The 19,018-nt window shown below is 38.0% G+C and overlaps 1 protein-coding gene across 3 annotated transcripts in view; it reads right to left on the bottom strand.

The window, feature by feature from the left end:
* Positions 1-17,044, bottom strand: part of LOC149068509 (uncharacterized) — a 47,358-nt gene extending 30,314 nt beyond the window's left edge. For 2 of the 3 annotated variants that reach the window (XM_089251860.1, XM_089251861.1), the window contains exon 1: positions 16,897-17,038. Coding sequence is in view for 1 of the 3 variants with exons in the window: in XM_089251859.1 (XP_089107985.1) it covers positions 6,540-7,781 (1,242 nt within the window). In the remaining 2 variants the exon portion in view is untranslated. Of the gene's footprint in view, positions 1-6,114; positions 8,485-16,896 lie in introns of those variants that run through there. The other variant, XM_089251859.1, reaches the window with a different exon arrangement.
* Positions 17,045-19,018: the final 1,974 nt, after the last annotated feature.

Genomic DNA, 19,018 nt, shown 5'->3' with positions numbered 1-19,018 from the left:
AGGGTTCTCTGTTGACAACCAGATGACTCTGCTGTTTGCGTGTTCACTATTTGCCATTAGGTACCACAGAAAATGTCCTGAAAATAATGTCATGAGATAACTCGGTATCTGTAGAATTACTTGGAGACTGAAAAAACATCTGTGCAACTCGCCAGTGACCAGGCCTCGTAACTTCAAAGGGGAATAATTATAAGTGATTGGGAATTTTCGGGCAATAGAAAACTACCTTCGACCATTGGACCCGCTATTTATGACCGGCGGTAAAAGCCTCTAGCAGTCCTACTATAACGATGAAGTATGTATTCATCTGTTCTCGGAAATGAACGAAGTATTTTACATATGAATATGGCAAATCTCAGAGAAGCACCTGAACGTTTACCGAAAATATTGTTTTGAATCGATCATCAAGGTGCATATAACTAGGGGTGTTGATAAAAAGAATACTGTTTTTTTCTTTTTTTGCAAAAACACAGTGAATTACGTTAAGAACGTTTTCGTTTCGATTTTTTTCAGTGACGTATTTTTCATTTTTGTTCAAATGATAAATTTTTGAAATTTATTAACTTACACAAATTAACATAAGCCTCTATCGTGAATATACCGAAACGAGTGTTTCGTCCAAAATTCAACAATTTTCTGCTTTTCAGCTGACTTTTATGGTGAGTTACAATACACAGGGCCGGTCTTAGACCTAGTGGCGACCCCCCCCCCCCCGACGCGAATCCAGAGCGATGTGTCAGAGGAGGCAATTTTTGCTAGTCATTACCAAAGCGCTTGAAGAGGCGCTTCTCTGCAAGCGCTTTGGTCATTACTGTCCCGTATTTTACGGGACAGATTCATTCTACCATATTATCAAACTCTAGGTGTGGTGATCGTCACCATGCCCCCCCCCCTCCTGGTTGGATATTAAGGGACGAAGAAGTCGGAAAATCTTCTTCTAGAATGGGATTACTGCTATTTAACTAGTAAACAAGCATAAAACCGCAACTTTTTTTTATTAAAAACATTAAAAAAAAGCAAAACATCACACATTTATGGAGGATACTCATCACAAAGGATCTATCTTCTTCATACTTATTTTAATTGAATTTTATGGTAAAATTCATGTAATGCACGCATCACGTACGGGAAAAGCTGATAATAAAAGTGATAAAATTAAAGTATTTCCGTACGATTTCTTTCATATTTATAAAACTCATAAACTTCATTTGAAGTTATCCCTTTCAGACACAGTACTAAGAAACAGAAGGGGCAAGCGAACACCAGCCAAAGCACAGAGCCCTGCAACTTGGGCGGTGTCCCGAGCCGAATTGTGGGGGGGGGGGGTGCTTGTAACTCCTCCTTTTTCTGAGCATAACCATTTCAAGGAGACTCCAAGAAAAGACTGCCCCCGAGAAAGCCCCCTACGGCCCTGGGGAAGGAGCAGGGCCGTCTTAAAAGCATCATGGGCCTCCGGGACAAGTGCTGTTTCTCAGGCCCTACCTAGTAAATTCTAGAAAATTTCAACTAGATCTCATTTTCGTGAGGCCCCTCTACTCTTGAGGCTTCCGGGCCGCGCCCGGGTGGGCCCATGCGTTAAGACGACACTAGGAAGGGGTTGTTTTTTCTCTCTGTAGATTTTTTTTTAACCTCAGGGACTTCGGCTTTAATTTCAGCGATAACGCACAATTCTTGACGTTTGGGCTGAAAAGAAGCAAACCCTCACGTTTGTGCATACACGGTCTAAAAGGATTATGCATAATTACCTGTAAAAGTGATAAATATTGCGAAATTTATCAAACTTACCGAAACCATTAGTGTTTGTGAGACTTGTACAGACAGAACTGTTCTGAAAAAGGAGTTCGATCTATGGTTCTATTATTTCGAATTTGCTCAGCTAATCGTAACTTCCAACTGTTTTTCCTGCATCTTTTAAATGGCAACAAAAGACCATTCAATTTGCTCCTGGAAAATCTCGCATTTCTGTCTTTCAGATGTTATCTTTCCATTTCCTAAGAATTTTCAGTTCCAGAACTTCTTTTTTTCTTGTTTCGCGGCGCCAATCCAAATGTTTTCTCCAATATTTTTTGTATCCAATATGTTTCCCCCTGTGCCCCAAATCGTAATTAATATATAAGCTTACCTTACAGTTACACAGGCAGCTAGATTAAGTTCACACTATGATTCGTATTCGTGAGACATATCGCTGTTACACCTAGCACCTTTCCAAGGTGCAAAACAATTCAGTGACGCATATTTTAGGGAGAACGATCCCAATGGAGTAAAGCAATATATATTTTGCACCTCAAACTTTCTTCTAAGTTTCAAAAACAGAATTGTGGGGGTCATGATTGGGGAATCGAGTTTGTAAAGCTGTTTAAAAAAATATCAAATTGAATCTCCAACATACGTTCCTCATTAGTTTCTTGAAAGGGAAAAGGTGTCTTTTTAGAGTCCCGTTGTGGCCACACCTTACCAAGGCCGAGTCTCATAGTATCTGGAACAAGATCCATGAAACTCCGAAAAGATGTTCAGTTGTGCATGTATTGTTTGTTACAATTTTCGACACACACATACGTTGCACTCAAGGGTGGCTCGAGACAAAATCTCCACCCGAGCGGGACATATTTTTGCCCCCCCCCCTGACCTCCCCAATTAAAAAAAAGCTTTTGTTTCAATCGCTTCGTTTTGATGCGTTCAAAGGAACAGAGATTTTTTTTTCCCTTTTACTTTGGCGATTTTCCCATTTTTTCGCCCTTTTACTTCGGACTTAACGCTCCTCCTAGAGAGACGGGCACAAATAAGTTTTCCTAATTTTTTTTTTTTTTGTGTTTCCACTTTGGATATGACGCCCCTCCTAAAGCGAGCGGAAATGATTTTCTGTAATTTCTTTCACCCTTTTACCTTGGATTTGGTGCTCCTACTAGAAGGGGTAGAAATCATTTCTCTTAACTAGACTTGGCGCCCCTCTTACAGCGGGCACAAATAATTTTTTCTAACTTTTTTTGCCCTTTCACTTTGAATTAAACGCCCTTCTAGAGCACGCCCAGTCCACCGAACTGCCCCTGGGTGAATTAATAAGAAAGTTTGGCGAGTCGGGAGACTGGCCAGTGATCGGGGTGTCAAAGTGCATAGGTTTTCTCGTGTGAGCACATTTTACTTCCTCCTCATGTGACAGGTAGGAACGAGGCCCAAGTGCAGGATCCCTATTTAAAATGGTCAGCAAATCATAGGTTTTAATTCATTCATTGGTTTTTTTAAAAATATTTATTCAATATTTTTTTTTCGAAATATTGTACTGTATTGGCGATTTGATTCTGCGTTTTTAATAAAAGTAATACAAGTCGGAAAAAAAGAGGCAAGATTGATTTATAGATTTTTTTATATAAGTAATAAAGCACCCCCTCCCCACCCATAATTATATTGTGTTTTATATGTGTGTGTATATATTTTGATTTTTTCATTTTATCATGATTTTTTTCTCTCTCAAAAATTACTAAATACTGTAATTATATTTTATGTTGTCAATTGTTAGTGTTTATAAATTAACTTCATTGTAACAACCAGTATGGGACCTGGGTGTCTCCTTGGTGGTTGTCATTAATCAAATGTAATATTTTTATTAACCTTATATTAATTAATAAATTGATTCGATTCGATTTGAAAGGCCTTTGGCTCAAAATCTTTCCCCATCAGAAGACACCTTCAATTCTTGTAATACTCCTCACAACACAGGAAAACACTTTGGCTCTCGTTAGTAGAAAAATCGAGTGACCAAGGGTGATTCCTTCATTATTTTTATTTTTTACTGCACAACAAAAGAGAAAGAAATTGCGTCTCCCCACACAAAATCTCCAGCAGGGGTAAACGAAAAGAGCTCGAGAGAGAGAAAAAGTGTGTATTTTTATCTGACCAAAATCGCTATGTACTGTACGTATATAGGTGCACTGCCCATCGGTTCTTTTCTTTTCGAAAAATAACCGTAATATTATATCCACAACAAACCTCCAATTTTTTCTCATCTCGGTCATTTTTCATGTATATTTTATATAGTTATTTTTTTAAATAAGTATCTTAAAGATATTTTTATAGTAATGTTTATTTAACGCGTTTCGGCGCCCCTTCTCGTGGCACTGCCCTAAGACCACCCCTGCACGGCTGCCACACATTCGGTGGCAGGAGAGAAGCTATACCATCTCCTACAAGAACATGGTTTGCCCTTTTCTCGCAAAATTATCCTTATGAGACTAGCCGATGGATATGCTCGTAGATCCGACGTCATAACTATAACTGTGGACATCAACGTCCAAGGTAAAGTGATTTCCACCGAGGTGATGGTGCTACCAGAGACCTGAGTAAACCGAACCTTCCTCAGTACCGACTTTCTCAGAGACGCTGGAATCAATCGTCCTTGATGTTCAGCCTGGAAAATGGTACTTCTCTGAAGCTCCTGAGAACCGACATCCGTTCGTCGAAAGTCCCTCCTGGCACTGTCTGCTGAGTCATACCCGCATTGACGTCAGACAAATGAAGATACCCACCATACTTCTGAGCAACGAAAACTTGATTCATTCTCGAAGAGTTTAACAGATGCTTCAAGCCGGGGGAGGCCCGCTACGAGAACTTCATTCCTTCTCAAAAAAATCCCATAGATGCTCCAAGTCAGGGGAAAGAAAGCCTCTCCTCGAGCACCAGAGTAACATGAGTGATGTTGACAGGGTATACCGCTGTAGATGTGACACTAGTGAAGACTACGAAAAGTGTTGCGCATCAAATTCTCTCTTAACCTTGCGAGGAAGTGGCCATATTGCCCGTAACTGTCCAAGCAGCCAAGCTGATAAGCAAAGGAGCCAAACAGTGTGAGCTGTTGAACTTCATTGTAGTGGAGACGAGTTCAAGGACTCTCCGGGAGTCCCAACTTGGGAATGCTGCTTCAGATGAAATCATCGAAAACGTTGAATCTACCCAGGGAAATGAAGATTACGCAAAGGGGAAAAAACGGGAACTCGTTTTGAATCCAGTGAAAGAGTACCGACTCCGAAGGAGTTGACTCCATTACGAGATGCTGAGACCACAACCGTGGTTACCCGCACCCCAAGAGTCTGGTTTCGGGGTCCTGCTCAAGAATGTGGGAGCCATGGGTGTACCCTCATTTTTCGTCTCTATTTATTCTTTTATAGGTGGAAATAGTAGTATACGATGATAACTATCTTCATCGCTGCTCTCTGGAATCGCTAAAAATTTTTTTTCCCACTCCGGTTCATAATGTATAGGGAAATAAGGAGGTGAACACTGCGTCATTTTTACTCATTTTCCCGGGCTTTAAGATTTTTTTTAGTAGCGCACAGGTGAGGGAGAATGGGCAACTCGAGTTCGATTTCAGTTTCCCCGAATGAGAAGGCCCTAACGGTCCCATTCGAATGCTGGTTCCATCCTCAACGCATACGGACACCTTCACTAGCTACAAGCCTTCCAACGATCAGCGGGCAATAATTTTAAAACATCAACAGACTTCCAGTGACAAGGACCAACTTTTCATCACCACCTGTTCGAGTAGACAGGTCAGGTCAACATCTTAGCAGAAAGCCACTGCGCGAAGCTTTGACGTCACTGAAGTCGTCCATTTCACTTGTTGCCGTTGGATATAGCAGGCCGACCCATTCGAAATCCTTACCTTTTTGCAGTATATCCAATGACTATAGGTGAAACGAACGCCTTCACTGACGTCACGAGCTCCACGCGAAGGTTTTCTGCTATAGAAGGTATTGGGTCAGGTTCAGGTCGCTCTGCAGGTCTCGCTATTCCAGGACTACCTGTGAGGAATCGGTCAAAGCTGACCAGAGAGTCAAGGTCGCCAAGGAGGGATAGTTGGTTTTCGAACACGCTTGAGAACGACCGCAGTTGTTGTCAGGGAAGAATGTTTTATATTATTTTACTTTGCAGCCTTTTTAGTCCTGCCGTATACATTTAAGTTAAATATATTTTTATACAAAAGTTCGTCACTCCTCCTTCCATCCACGCACCTATACAATATTAAAAGTCGCAGAAAACTACTAAACCTCATCGATAGGCAAAAACCTATGCAAACTTATCACAGAATAAAAAAGAAACAAAACATTCACTTCATTTTTAAAATAGATTTTGAAAGAATTTTTATTAGAGATTGTTCATTTAGTTAATCTTTTCTTATAACACCATCTCTATCACTTAAAAGAAGTGCAGGTTCTTTCACTGAGATATCGTGGTGAGATATACTCTTACGCTAAGCCATTTGCTTGACGCTAGCAATTTCATCTGAACTCCAATCAGAATGAATCAACTTCTGCTTCAAATCAAAACGGGTTGAAACTTTACGTTAAAAAAAAAACTGCATTCATGTGGCTTGGCTTCTCCACAGAATAGAATCTTTTGTGGCAACTAAAACTGGCGATGGTCCGTAAATACAGATATCACGCTCATGTGGCTTATCTCCAGTGTGAACTATTTTGTGTTGATTAAAGTTGTTACTTCGACAAGTTTTACCACAGATTTTGCACTTGTGTGGCCTCTTTTGTGAATGTTTAAATTGCTGCTTTCAGAAAATTTTTTACCACAGATTTCTCTCTAGTGTGGACTCTTTTGTGAATGTTTAACTCGCTACTTCGAGAAAATTTTTTACCACAGATTTCACATTCGTGTGGCTTCTCTCCAGTGTGAACTCTTTTGTGAACGTTTAGCGTATTACTTCGAGAAAATTTTTTGCCACAGATTTCACACTCGTGTGGCTTCTCTCCAGAGTGGAATCTTTTGTGAGTGTTTAAATTGCAACTTTGAGAAAATGTTTTACCACAGATTTTGCACTCGTATGGCTTCTCTCCAGTGTGGACTCTTTTGTGAATGTTTAACTCGTGACTTTGATAGAAATTTTTACCACAGATTTCGCACTCGTGTGGCTTCTCTCCAGTGTGGACTCTTTTGTGAATGTTTAAATTACCAATTCGAGAAAATGTTTTACCGCAGATTTCACACTTGTGTGGTTTCTCTCCAGTGTGGACTCTTTTGTGAATGTTTAAATCGTGACTTTGATAAAAATGTTTACCACAGATTTCGCACTTGTGTGGCTTCTGTCCAGTGTGGTATCTTTTGTGAATGTTTAAATTGCCACTTCGAGAAAATGTTTTACCACAGATTTCACACTCATACGGCTTCTCTCCAGAGTGGACTCTTTTGTGAATGTTCAAATCGTGACTTTGATAAAAATGTTTACCACAGATTTCGCACTCGTGTGGCTTCTCTCCAGTATGGACTCTTTTGTGAATATTTAAATTGTCAATTCGAGAAAATGTTTTACCACAGATTTCACACTCGTGTGGCTTCTCTCCAGTGTGGACTCTTTTGTGAATGTTTAAATCGTGACTTTGATAAAAATGTTTACCACAGATTTCGCACTCGTGTGGCTTCTCTCCAGTGTGGACTTTTTTGTGAATGTTTAAATTGCCACTTCGAGAAAATGTTTTACCACAGATTTCACACTCGTGTGGCTTCTCTCCAGTGTGGACTCTTTCGTGAATGTTTAAATTGCCACTTCGAGAAAATGTTTTACCACAGATTTTGCACTCGGGTGGCTTCTCCCCAGTGTGGACTCTTTTATGAATGTTTAAATTATCACTTCGAGAAAATGTTTTACCACAGATTTCGCACTCGTGTGGCTCCTCTCCAGTGTGGACTCTTTTGTGAATGTTTAAATTGCCACTTCGGGAAAAAGTTTTACCACAGATTTCACACTCATGTGGCTTCCCTCCCACGTGGACTCTCTTGTGCATATTCCCACTCGTGTGGCTTCTCTACACAATGGACTCTTGTTTTCTGATTTTAAACTGCCTACCTGCTCAATAAATATTTCAAAACAGATTTCATACTCGAGCAACTTCTCCCAAGTGTGTGGAATCTTGTAAAAATATATTTTAGCGCAACTCTATTACAACTTTGCATTCATGTGGCTCCATACTCACTTTGTATTTATGTGTGCCTGTATAGAGTATCGATTGAATGAAACATTCTCTCATAGATGATATGGTTTCTTTTCCGTGTGTTTATTTTTTGTATGGATTTTAATTGCTGATTTGTGAAAATATTTCATCACATTGATGTGTGCTTTATACGGTATGGACATTTCAGTGTGTTCCTCGACACTAGTCTGAATCGTTCCCTTTCAAGAATGTTTTTCTTTAGCACTGATAGCTATAAGAGTTTTCTTCAGTTTGAAATCGATCAGAAATTATATATTTTGTCTAAATTGAAACAAAACTGTCATTGCCTTCATGCATATTATCCTCATTATGTGATCTTGCAGATGATTCGCCCTTACTCTTGAAGATGTGTTTGAACGGACAGGCAGCAACCAAATCTATTATAGTTTTTATGATTCTTGTGAAAAGTTTGATGTTTTTCAAAACTTCTCTGCATATCTTATTGTAAAGATGCAGCTCGTTTATACTGCAAATTTTGATGGGAATGATCAGTTATCTGCAAAAGAAAAGATGTCATCACTAAATCTATCATAATCAAGGTTGACAAGGTTTTGGGCAATTCGGCAATACTGCAAATGATATTTACAATACTATCCAAAATACCTGCCTCAAAAGCTATACATAAAAAATGAAAATTGAAAGAAAGATAAGTTCTGTATTCAAATAAATGTTTATGAAATTAAAAATGATTGGATTCCCGTTTTACTAATGCAAGGACAAAATTGATCAAACTGCGTCAGAAAAATTCCCAAATTATATAAAATTTGTTTTTGTTGTATCAAGAAGATAAAAGCATGTATGATAGAAAAGCAATGATGTGTCAACAGGGTATGCCAATTTAAATCCCTTCATCATAATTAAAATCACTCGATTTTTTAAAAAAAGTCATTGATTTAAATCACAAAATTTAAATTTTGTTTTTTCTTTACATAACTTCAATGATATTGAAGTAAAAGTAACCTGGTATGGTATGCATGTTACTGATATGTGGCAAAGTTCATGATTAAAAGAAATATAGAAAATCTTTGCTATAGTTATAGATTCAAACTTAATCCCTAGATACAGTGCAGAAAGAAAGCTGCTCTATTTTTAGATTTTGTGCATGGAAAAAATTGCATAAAAATATAAGGAGTTGAACTTAGCTATGAACTGCACTAAGTATTTTCAATACAGTACAATGTGGCACCAGGGTTTTTTATAATAAGACTTGAAATTTTGGATGACTCCTTCATAAAGTGGTTGTAACACAGAAGTGACATTTGGAGGAAGATAAATTAACTTGATCGATCACAATCTATTTTTTATATATATATCTATCTTTCACATGAGCCGCAATTGTCAGCAATAAAGACCACTTTTCTATTGGTTACATGAAACTTATTATCTAAACGTTCCAGAGTTTTTTCCCATATTTTAGACCTCATCCATGATTAGAGTTAGCTTCATAAATTAATTGTAATGATTTAACTTGAATGAAATATTGAGGTCTTACCTATAACAACAGGTTTTAGTTTTTTGGTTCTGGTCATGTTTGCACCAAGCAGAACTGTTATCCTATTTTTGCTTGGGCGCCATTCAAGTTTTACGTAAGCAGATTTTCAGTCATTTTTGACCCCCTTCCACCCCCCCTTGTCAGCAAAACATTGACCCCCCCCCCCCCCGTCAGCAACTTAGAATATTTCATATCTTCAAAAAGGGGTGGTTGACAATGTAAGCAACCTTCAAACCCCCTCCCCCCCCTTATCATCAAAAGTCAACAAATCCGAAACCCCCTCCCTCCGATGCTGACGTAATACTTGAATGACCCCTCGTCTTAAGACCTGAGCACTTTTTGGTTCGAAATGTCAACGCCTTGTTGGCAACAAGCAGAAAAACAAACTAGTTCTATCAAAATTAAACACATCATGTGGATCATGATGGCCTAGAACATTTTTGAGAACAGACTATTTCCAATTATCTATGGCAGACATATCAGCAGATGCAGAGACTCACCTTTAATTTTTTTGAAGGACAGTGCATGTCTTTCCATAAAACGCTCTACCTATCCATTGATGGAATTAAAATTTTCAACACAGAGTTCACTGGCAATATTCACATCATTTTTCTTTCAACAAATTTCCTGAAACTGGAACATTGTTTGCCTAGCTTGCTTGAACCATTCAAGCAGGCAGGATTCGATAACTTTGAAGTTAGAATCTGGAAATCTCTTATGCTTTTAACCCCATCGTGCACTGCCGAAAGAATCAACTCCCTCCTTAGATATTATTACTTATATTTATGGACTGACACTTTCCTTAGTCTTAAATTCGCATCTGATAACTTGTTAGTCTACACAAAAATATAATTTTAATGAACCATAACGTATTGCCGGGCCATACAAATCTTAAGAAAAATTAGGTGCCAGCAAAATGTTTCCTTGGAGCCAAACATTTTACATCTACTTTCCAGAGACTTACTGACAAAAATTTCACGCTGTTCTCAGACAATAATTTAGCGTGCAAATGCTTCGAGGCACAAATGCAGGCTTATCTCCTCGTTATCCCTTTGAGGGGCACTGTATAAAATAATATTTTTTTGGCCAAACTAACTTCATATACTCGGTATATAGGACTCATATAAATGTAATTTGCAACTATTCTTTTATTTTCATCAAAATCCAATGAACAACAGGTGGTCGCACAGTGGGGACACTGCCCACCTAGAACACTGAAAGTGACCCTGGGGTGTAATGCTAGAAAAGCAACATTTTGTTCGAAAAATTCCTTTTCCATCGATTTTGTAGGCCAAAATGATCAACATAAGCATATTGATAGCAGGTACATCTCTTTCAATGAGATGGGAATGTAAATTTTCCTTCTTGAGTGGGCTATAAATTTGTTCGAAATGCCAAATTTTCCATCAGTGACAATGAGAAAAAGAATAAAAACATTGTGATTGGCGATCTTATCTGGCATTGGTAGAATTCCCCGAGATGGTACCACTTCTTCCTTGAAATCTGGGTTTTGGTTCTTGCCTTTTTGTTCCCGAATCATCTGAAATTGTCGACAAGATCCAGGCACTAGGGGGAGTGTATACATCAGCATCATTTTTGTCATCATCCATGCAGTATATATAAGCTTTGTTTTATTTTCTTCATCTGGGATATCATCAGATGCATTAGACTCCGGATCAGAGGGAAGCTCTGAAATTAGTATAATATTGCTTCCTCTGTACTAAGGAATTTTATATATATGCATTTCACCACCAATAAAAATAATAAATGCATAACAATTGGAAATAGGGGGGGGGGGGGACTAACGGCAAAATAAATTCTAGAAAAAAAAATTAAGACAATAGAAAGAAGTCATCAGCAGCTACTCTAGAACCACTAGAATGAAAGGATGGCTATATGTGGGACAAAAAATAGCATATATATGTTGTGTCTTCCATTCTAACCCCCGAAACTCCCCCACAAATACACATCTGAGATGTTTCACCACCATTGCTGCTGTCACCTATTTTCTAGTAAACAAGAAAGAGGGAAGAAAATGAAGGTCGCTTCATGTCAGAGTGATGGTTTCATGCTGACGACACTTGTGGTATCTCATTGTTCTAGGTGTGTGGTGTCCTCAGTATGTAACCACCTTTTTAAAACTTCCATAATTTGATTTTAAACTATTCTTAAGTTTATTAAATGACTTGCTTCCAACAAATAGGGCAAAATCTATGAAAAACCATCCACAATTTTTGAAAAAAAAATTCTTAGGAAATAAATTTTAAAACAAGTTTCACAAAAATAGAGAAAATGGTGGAATTTTTTTACCACTTGCAAAACAAAACCAGTATGATGCTGCCATCTCTGACAGAAAATCTAAATCTTAATCTAGTTAATAGGATTTAAATGATTTCTGTGCAGAAATTAGTTATTTTTGGATGGAATTTTGAAAAAATGGTTTCACTATTGGGACACCATGCCGGGAATGATTAAGAAGTCTCGCCACAGAGAACAACAGGCCTACAAACAGTACAAATAATCAATTATCACACTTCACTTCTGAAATATAAATGGCAGCACTGAAAAATTAGACATAATACTACGCATACTCACTCAGACTCTTAGGTACACACACTTACACTTCCGGCACAACTCAATCAGTAGTAAGGTAAGTTGCCAATAGATGGCAATAGGCATGAGTTGTGCTCGGTGTGCAAGAAAGACAAACATTAATTTAATAATAACGAATAGAAAATTATAAATGCAAATGCCAATTTTTTACAACCTGGGATTCATTAAGTCCGCACTTATGGTTCAACTTATCTATACCCTTCGAAATTTTGAATATTGCCATTATGTACCATTAATTATTCCTCTATTCTAGGGGCAAGGATTCACCCCACGTTACTGTATACAGCAAAACCTGCATATAACTATACTATCTATAACGATAAACCTGCCTATAACAATATTATATTTGGTCTCGGCGGAATTCTTATTCATAAGGAAATAGCGCAAATGCTCAAACTGTCTACAACAGCAGTTCACAACCTTTTTTGACTCGCGGAGCCCTTTTAAGTAAAAAAAGTTGTATGGTGGAGCCCAAAGGCCAATTTTTTTAATTATTCATTAAAGTTACTGATTTATTTTTACTATGTGCTAATTTATATTACTATGTAAAAATATTTATAATAATTTTTTTAAATTTTACTGTTTTTTTTTATTTTCCTCGAGTGGCGGTGGAGCACGGAGCACCGGTTGAGAACCGCTGGTCTACAACAATAACCTGTTTATAACAGTATATTTTCTAGGTCCCTACAGTATCGTTTCAGACTGGTTTCACTGTAATAATTGAATTACTAAGTTATACGTGTGACTTCATTTTTATATATGAGGGTTAATATCCCTCTCACTTAACAATTACTTGAGTCGTGTAAAAATGATTGATTCAAGCCCTCTCAAGTCGTAAACACAAATTCAGCATGCCAGCTAAACACCGAAAAATAGACACCAAGGGTCAGTGAGCTATGCAGAAAGCACGGATAGTACTGGCAAATGGTTAAAGGGCCCTACACACGTTCAGTTATGCCTGCGCAGTTATGCCTGTACGTTATATGCCTGTACAGGCATAACTGAACGGTTCGATGCATCCACACCATTCAGTTATACCTGTGCAGGCGAAGCTTCTGGAACCGGTTCTAGGCAATCTGTGGGGATATTTTCATTCTTCGACCTCTGTCTTCGCAGTCTTTTGATCAGTTCGGATTTTTTCATAGTCTATAAAGTTCGGAATTTTCTAGTATGATTTCCACAGATGATGCTTTGGGTGTGGTTGGATTGGTTATGGCACTGAAAGTTATTAACTCAAAAAAAGAGGAAAAAAAACGGGTAATGTGGTGCAAAGATTGGTTAAAAAAAAGGCAACAATATTCGCACGTTAAATTATTACAGGAATTGAGATTTGCACCAAAAGATTGGCATAATTTTCTCAGAATGGATCAAGATACCTAGTCAAAGCTACTAACTTCGGTGACTCCATTAACAGTGTAGTGAATATGCATTATTTGAGCCATTTCCCCCCCCCCCCCCCCCAGGTGAGGCTGGGATCAGGATTCTGGTTTCAGAGCCGGAGACGATTCCCATCATTCTTTTTCCCACATTAAAAAATTCACTACAGTGGCGGCCCGGCAAAGAAAATAGCCTCTATGCCCTGCGGCAGGATGTGGGTGGGAAGGGGCACGGGAATGAAGCCCAAGAGCCGCGACGCACACTTTGAGGAATACTGCTGTAATGGAAGATGTTGAATCTACATCATATAAAGTACAATAATGTATTTTTTTCCTTCAAAATTTTGATGCTACAAAAACCTCTCATATTGACCGATTGTTATGACTTGAGTAAAAGACACTACTGCCTACTCATGCTTATCAAGAATGCTATCCATATCTACAGTGATTACGACAATATAGGCAATAAAAGAGAAATTTTGGTATTACAGTCGACGCCCGATATAACGACCCCCTTCGTCCCGTCGAGAATGGACGTTATATTTGGAGCAAGGTCGTAGTGAGAGGGGGGAGACTTGAGGGTGTGGTCGGGCTTGATTGGGAGGGTCGTTATATAAGTAAAACATATCATCGTAGTTCTAGGAAAACATTTGAAACTTATCCTACCAGTCGTTGTAATAGAATGATCGCTATAACGTGAGGTTGTTGTAACGAGCGTTAACTGTATCTACGAAAACAAGCACCGTTTCTCCTCTGAATATACGGATAAGGGATACATGCTTCTTCAGCATCGTATGATAGTATTTTTTTCCCGCGATAGCGTCGATTTTAAGAAAAACACAATTTGACTTGGAAAATTTTTATGGTAACTCACGTAGTGTTTTTCTTTGAAAGAAAACAATGCATTTTTCGCGCGACCTCTTTAGATTAATTCAAGTCGATTCGAAATTGACTTATGGTATGTATATTAATAGTATTACTCAATATAATTATATTATCAATCGTATCTCTCTCAGAATTTTTCGATTGTTTTCTTACGTTTAACTAGCGTAATTTCATCTGAATTTTTTCTTTCAATGTTTGAGCTGAAAGTTGAAATTCGTTGCAATCTGACGAGATGTGTCCAAAAAACTAATTCAATGAGATTCATGAAATGTAAAAGAAAATAATAAATTGTAGTGATTTTTGTCCTGTTGATGCTTGCTGGTTTTAGGTCAAGAAAGGAGTAGGAATCCTGCGTTTGAAATTGCAAACAATTGCAAACATTAACTGACTCATATAAACACCTGCTGGATTTCTAGGAATCTTGATTTCTATAGGAACTACATGTGAAAGAATACTAAAATAATCTGACGTTATATACAGGCCCTATAAAATCTCCAAGAACCCTGGTCAACCTCCTCTTCTCTAAATAATCAATAAACAATTAATAGTCATAGCACATAATGTGAATACAGAGTTTGTGTGTTTCGGTGCATAATTTCGGGTAAATTTATTGAAAAGAGTGATTTCAGAAACAAAATTGTGAATTTTAACAATGGTCGAAATATTTCTAAAATTTTATTTCGATTTTTTTATTCGATATGAAATTGTAAGAAAATATCGTGAAAATTACACATTAGAAAATTTTCTTCTAATTAAATGCAATCTCTCTCCAAGACAAGTTATTCAGTTATTATTGTTCTATTACATTATCAGTAAAAAAGAAGAGGGAAGAAAGTAGGGCGGTAGTAAAAAAAGTGGGAAAAAATAACTGTGCAGTTATACCTGATGGTCCATACACACGGTCAGTTATACCTGCGCAGGCATAACTGTACAGTTATACCGAATCGAAAAACCATTCCCTTCAGGTCGCCTGTGCAGGTCAACTAACGGCCCCTACACATGCTCAGTTATGCCTGCATAGTTGGCCTGTACAGGTATAACTGAGCGTGTGTAGGGCCCTTAAGGAGTACTGTTATGGGTGGGATGCAATTTAGACCCCTTCCGAAAGTCACCAACTGTGGCACCTCAAAAATTTTTGTTTACCTTCTGCTTCAACTGGAATATACTGTCTTCTCGGTCTGCTAGGGCTTAAATCCTGCTTAGTGAAATAATATTGTAATGTTTTCGGTTATGGTGAAAATAGAGTTGATAATTTCAGTCTGGGAGCAGGGGCCCCCCTTTAATGGCCGGAGGAGCAATGTGGAGTCCGAGCCCAAACTTTGTTCGCGGGGATGGAGCTGTTTGCTGGGCGTACAGGTGGTTCGGCCTATAGTTGTATCCACTGATTTGCATATTCTCATGCATCTATGTTAACGATTCTACAAAACGGTTTTTGCGCTAATGTAAATTTTAGCATTTGTAATGAGCTGGGCAACACAGACAATATCTGGCAACTGATGTTTTAGTGAGCATACAAAATGATCAACATTCCCCATAATTTTTTTTATGTACGATTTGCAGAGATTTAAAAACACTGCAGAAATTGGTCATGGTGTGATTTATTTTTCAGCTGTAACTTTGAAGATTTGAGTCATTGAAAAAACAATGACAAACGGAAGTAATAAAGTTAGCTCAATTTTCTTAGCTACTCTCAGTGACTCATCCCCTCCCAAAAAATTAACGGGTTGAAATGAGCTAAGAGAGCATCTATAGCGAGTGGGTGCATTTTTTTCTCTAGAAATTTCTAGAAGTGAGAGCGGCTGATTTTTTCATTTAATTTATATAAACCATATAAAGATTATTTTATAAACTTCCATAAAACTAGTTGAATCCATTAACGTTGAAATATGATACCCGATATTTCATACATGAGATAAAACTAAGTCACTGGCAAGTTTTGGCCAGGTACAAAGTGTTTCTGCCGAAGCTGCATTAAGAGTTCTAAGCTAAACTTTCAAGCAACTTTGGTTTCTGCTTTCTATGAACTTGTCCACATCATAGACAAACTTCACTCTTCCCTCACCAGGGGGAGCTATCAATACAGTTTTACACGGAAGCAACATTTTCATCCCAATGCACAGTTTCTGGCCAAAGCTTAGCCTTGTTTAATTTCTTTTGTTTCGTATTCATTCAACCTGTTCTTATCATGGCTTTCTTGAAGGGGGTCAGCTGACACCTTTTTTTGCGATAGGGCCCGGGTGGTGTGAATAATTCTTTCCCAAGAAACAGAAATTAATTATAAGTTTTGGCATTTCAACATGGAATGACACACTCAAGATGGGCACCAGGTCAGATCTTGCTCAGTGGGTGGTCAACGGGGCCCAAGGCCTCAGCTTCGAGTCAAACAATAAGGAATAATGAATATTTCTTTCATTAATACACGTGATATTAAAGAATTTTAAAAAAAATTACAAAATAATTTGCGTTCCGGAGACTCTCCGAAAAATATTATTTCCCACTCTCCCCCAGAACAGTAAATAATACCTTATGCGCATCTACTGACCTGTACTTGAATGTGAACTCGACACGAATGAATCCGCCCAAGGAGTTAGTGAATCCTTGCAAGGTGGAATCCTAATTCAACCTCTTGATCACAAGTTATGACCATTTAACGATCAACACCGGCAACAGCGCACGGCCTCAACAGCAATACAATACAATACAATACAAATTATACAGGGCTCTCGGCTACTAGGACCATACCCTGATCATGAGAAAAAATAGAGGAGAAAATTGACAGGAAAGAAGATGCTCGATCATAACAAGAACCACAAATAAAGCATTTTCACAAACAATGACAATAACAAAAGCATTAATAATGCCTCATAGTTAAACAGATAATGAAAAAAAAAATTATTACAACAGTACAAAGTTACGAGTATGGAAATAACTGGAGAGGGAGGAAAAAAAAAAATTATATATATACATATGCACATGCAAATAAGTAACAAAAGAAACAGTAGCACGCATTAGCCGAAACACTACGAAAACAAAGAATCAAAATACAACAATAAATATTAAAATGAAATGTACCTTACATTCAATGAAAGAACCTTAATACTGCTGTCACATAATTCATTAGGAGCAATCAGGAGAAATAAGTAAAAAAAATTATGTATATAATAATAATAAAAAAAAAAAAGGAAAAAATACATCTGTTAAAAATAGCCCAGACTGATGGGAGGGAAAAAAAAATTTTTTTTAACAAGATAACAATGAATTCTTTTCACTGAAAGCGGAAAGTAAAACAAGAGAGAAAGAGGGGGGGGGGGACACAAACATAAAGGCAACATTATCTACTTGATAACAATCCGGGGGGGGTGCTTAAAAAACCTTTTTTTTTTTAATGTTCGACGTTTCCTTGCTCTTGCCGCGGGCGAGATGAAAGAATCGGTACAATCAATTGCACAAGAATTATTGGAACCAGGATCTTCATCAGATGGAAGGGGCCTCCATTACCTGAGGCCAAATACCTGAGGCCTCCATGGCCACATTTACACCTGAAGGTGGCATGCACGTGTTTTGGAGAGATGATTTGACTGAATTCACGATCACCGGTATCAAGGATCTAATAGAGTTATGAAGGGATTCTTGGAGACTGGAGGTAAGCTCCTTGAGAACGTTTTCACGAAGCGCATTTATTTCCTCATGTACCAGAGATATGATCTCAAGTTTCAAAGAGTTAATGTCCGACGACGTTGAAATATTAGCACGACCAGCATACGACGAATTATTTGATTTACACCTTGCGCGTGCGATATTTATAGGGACGTGGTTTTCAGCTTTGTATTTGAGGACTTTAGCTTCAAAAATAAATGACGAACAATTCCGGTCAGTGGCTAGGTGTGAAGCTTTGCAGTTTATACAAGAAACTGAATTTTGACATAGCTCAAAGACATGGTCATCACCACCACACTTTTTACATAATTGAAGAGGGGCTCTACAAAACTTTTTTCGGTGCGAGTAACTAAAACATCTAGGGCATTGATTTGGATGATCGATGAAGCGACGGGGATGGAAAATCAAGAACCACAGTTTTACCTCACTTGGTATACTTTTACCAAGAATCGTAACTAATACTGTGTGTAAAGGATTATTGTCTTTGATGAAACGACGAACACTGATAACATGGAGGTTTTCACCAAGAAGCTCTTCAGCAATCTCGCTGACTGGAATATCAGTAGGAACATTATTGAGCACAAACTTAGATGAGATGGATTCCGTAAGAAGGAAAGGTTTAACCGGAATATCAAATATATTCTCAATGTTTAAGAACTCCTTCGCAATTTGTGGATTACCTGTGGTGATAAGAAGCTCACCAGCACGTGTGAAGCGGATTTCATGAATATCTTTGGAATTAGAGATTTGGCCACATATAAATTTTTTCAGTTCAATAGGTCTTGTTTTCGGAACGGCTACCGGACCCGAAAATTTGATAGTATATAAACACGCGCAGGTTCAATAAGATCGATGATTTCAGCATCACAAATCGAGGACGACCAAACATTAGAAAGGCTGGGCACCTTACCTTTGTTGGCCGAAGAAAAGGAATCCGCCTTGGCAGAACACATGGTTTTCGGGAACTCTTTCGCACCTTCAACCATAAATTGAATTAGTTTACCATT

Source organism: Pholcus phalangioides, unplaced genomic scaffold, assembly GCF_987345545.1.
Source record: "Pholcus phalangioides strain wild (caught in Gottingen) unplaced genomic scaffold, Ppha-v1.0 ptg000027l_1, whole genome shotgun sequence".
Classification (NCBI taxonomy): Eukaryota; Metazoa; Arthropoda; class Arachnida; order Araneae; family Pholcidae; genus Pholcus; species Pholcus phalangioides.
Note: the sequence above shows the minus strand (reverse complement) of the source record. Positions and strands in the feature narration are given on the sequence as shown.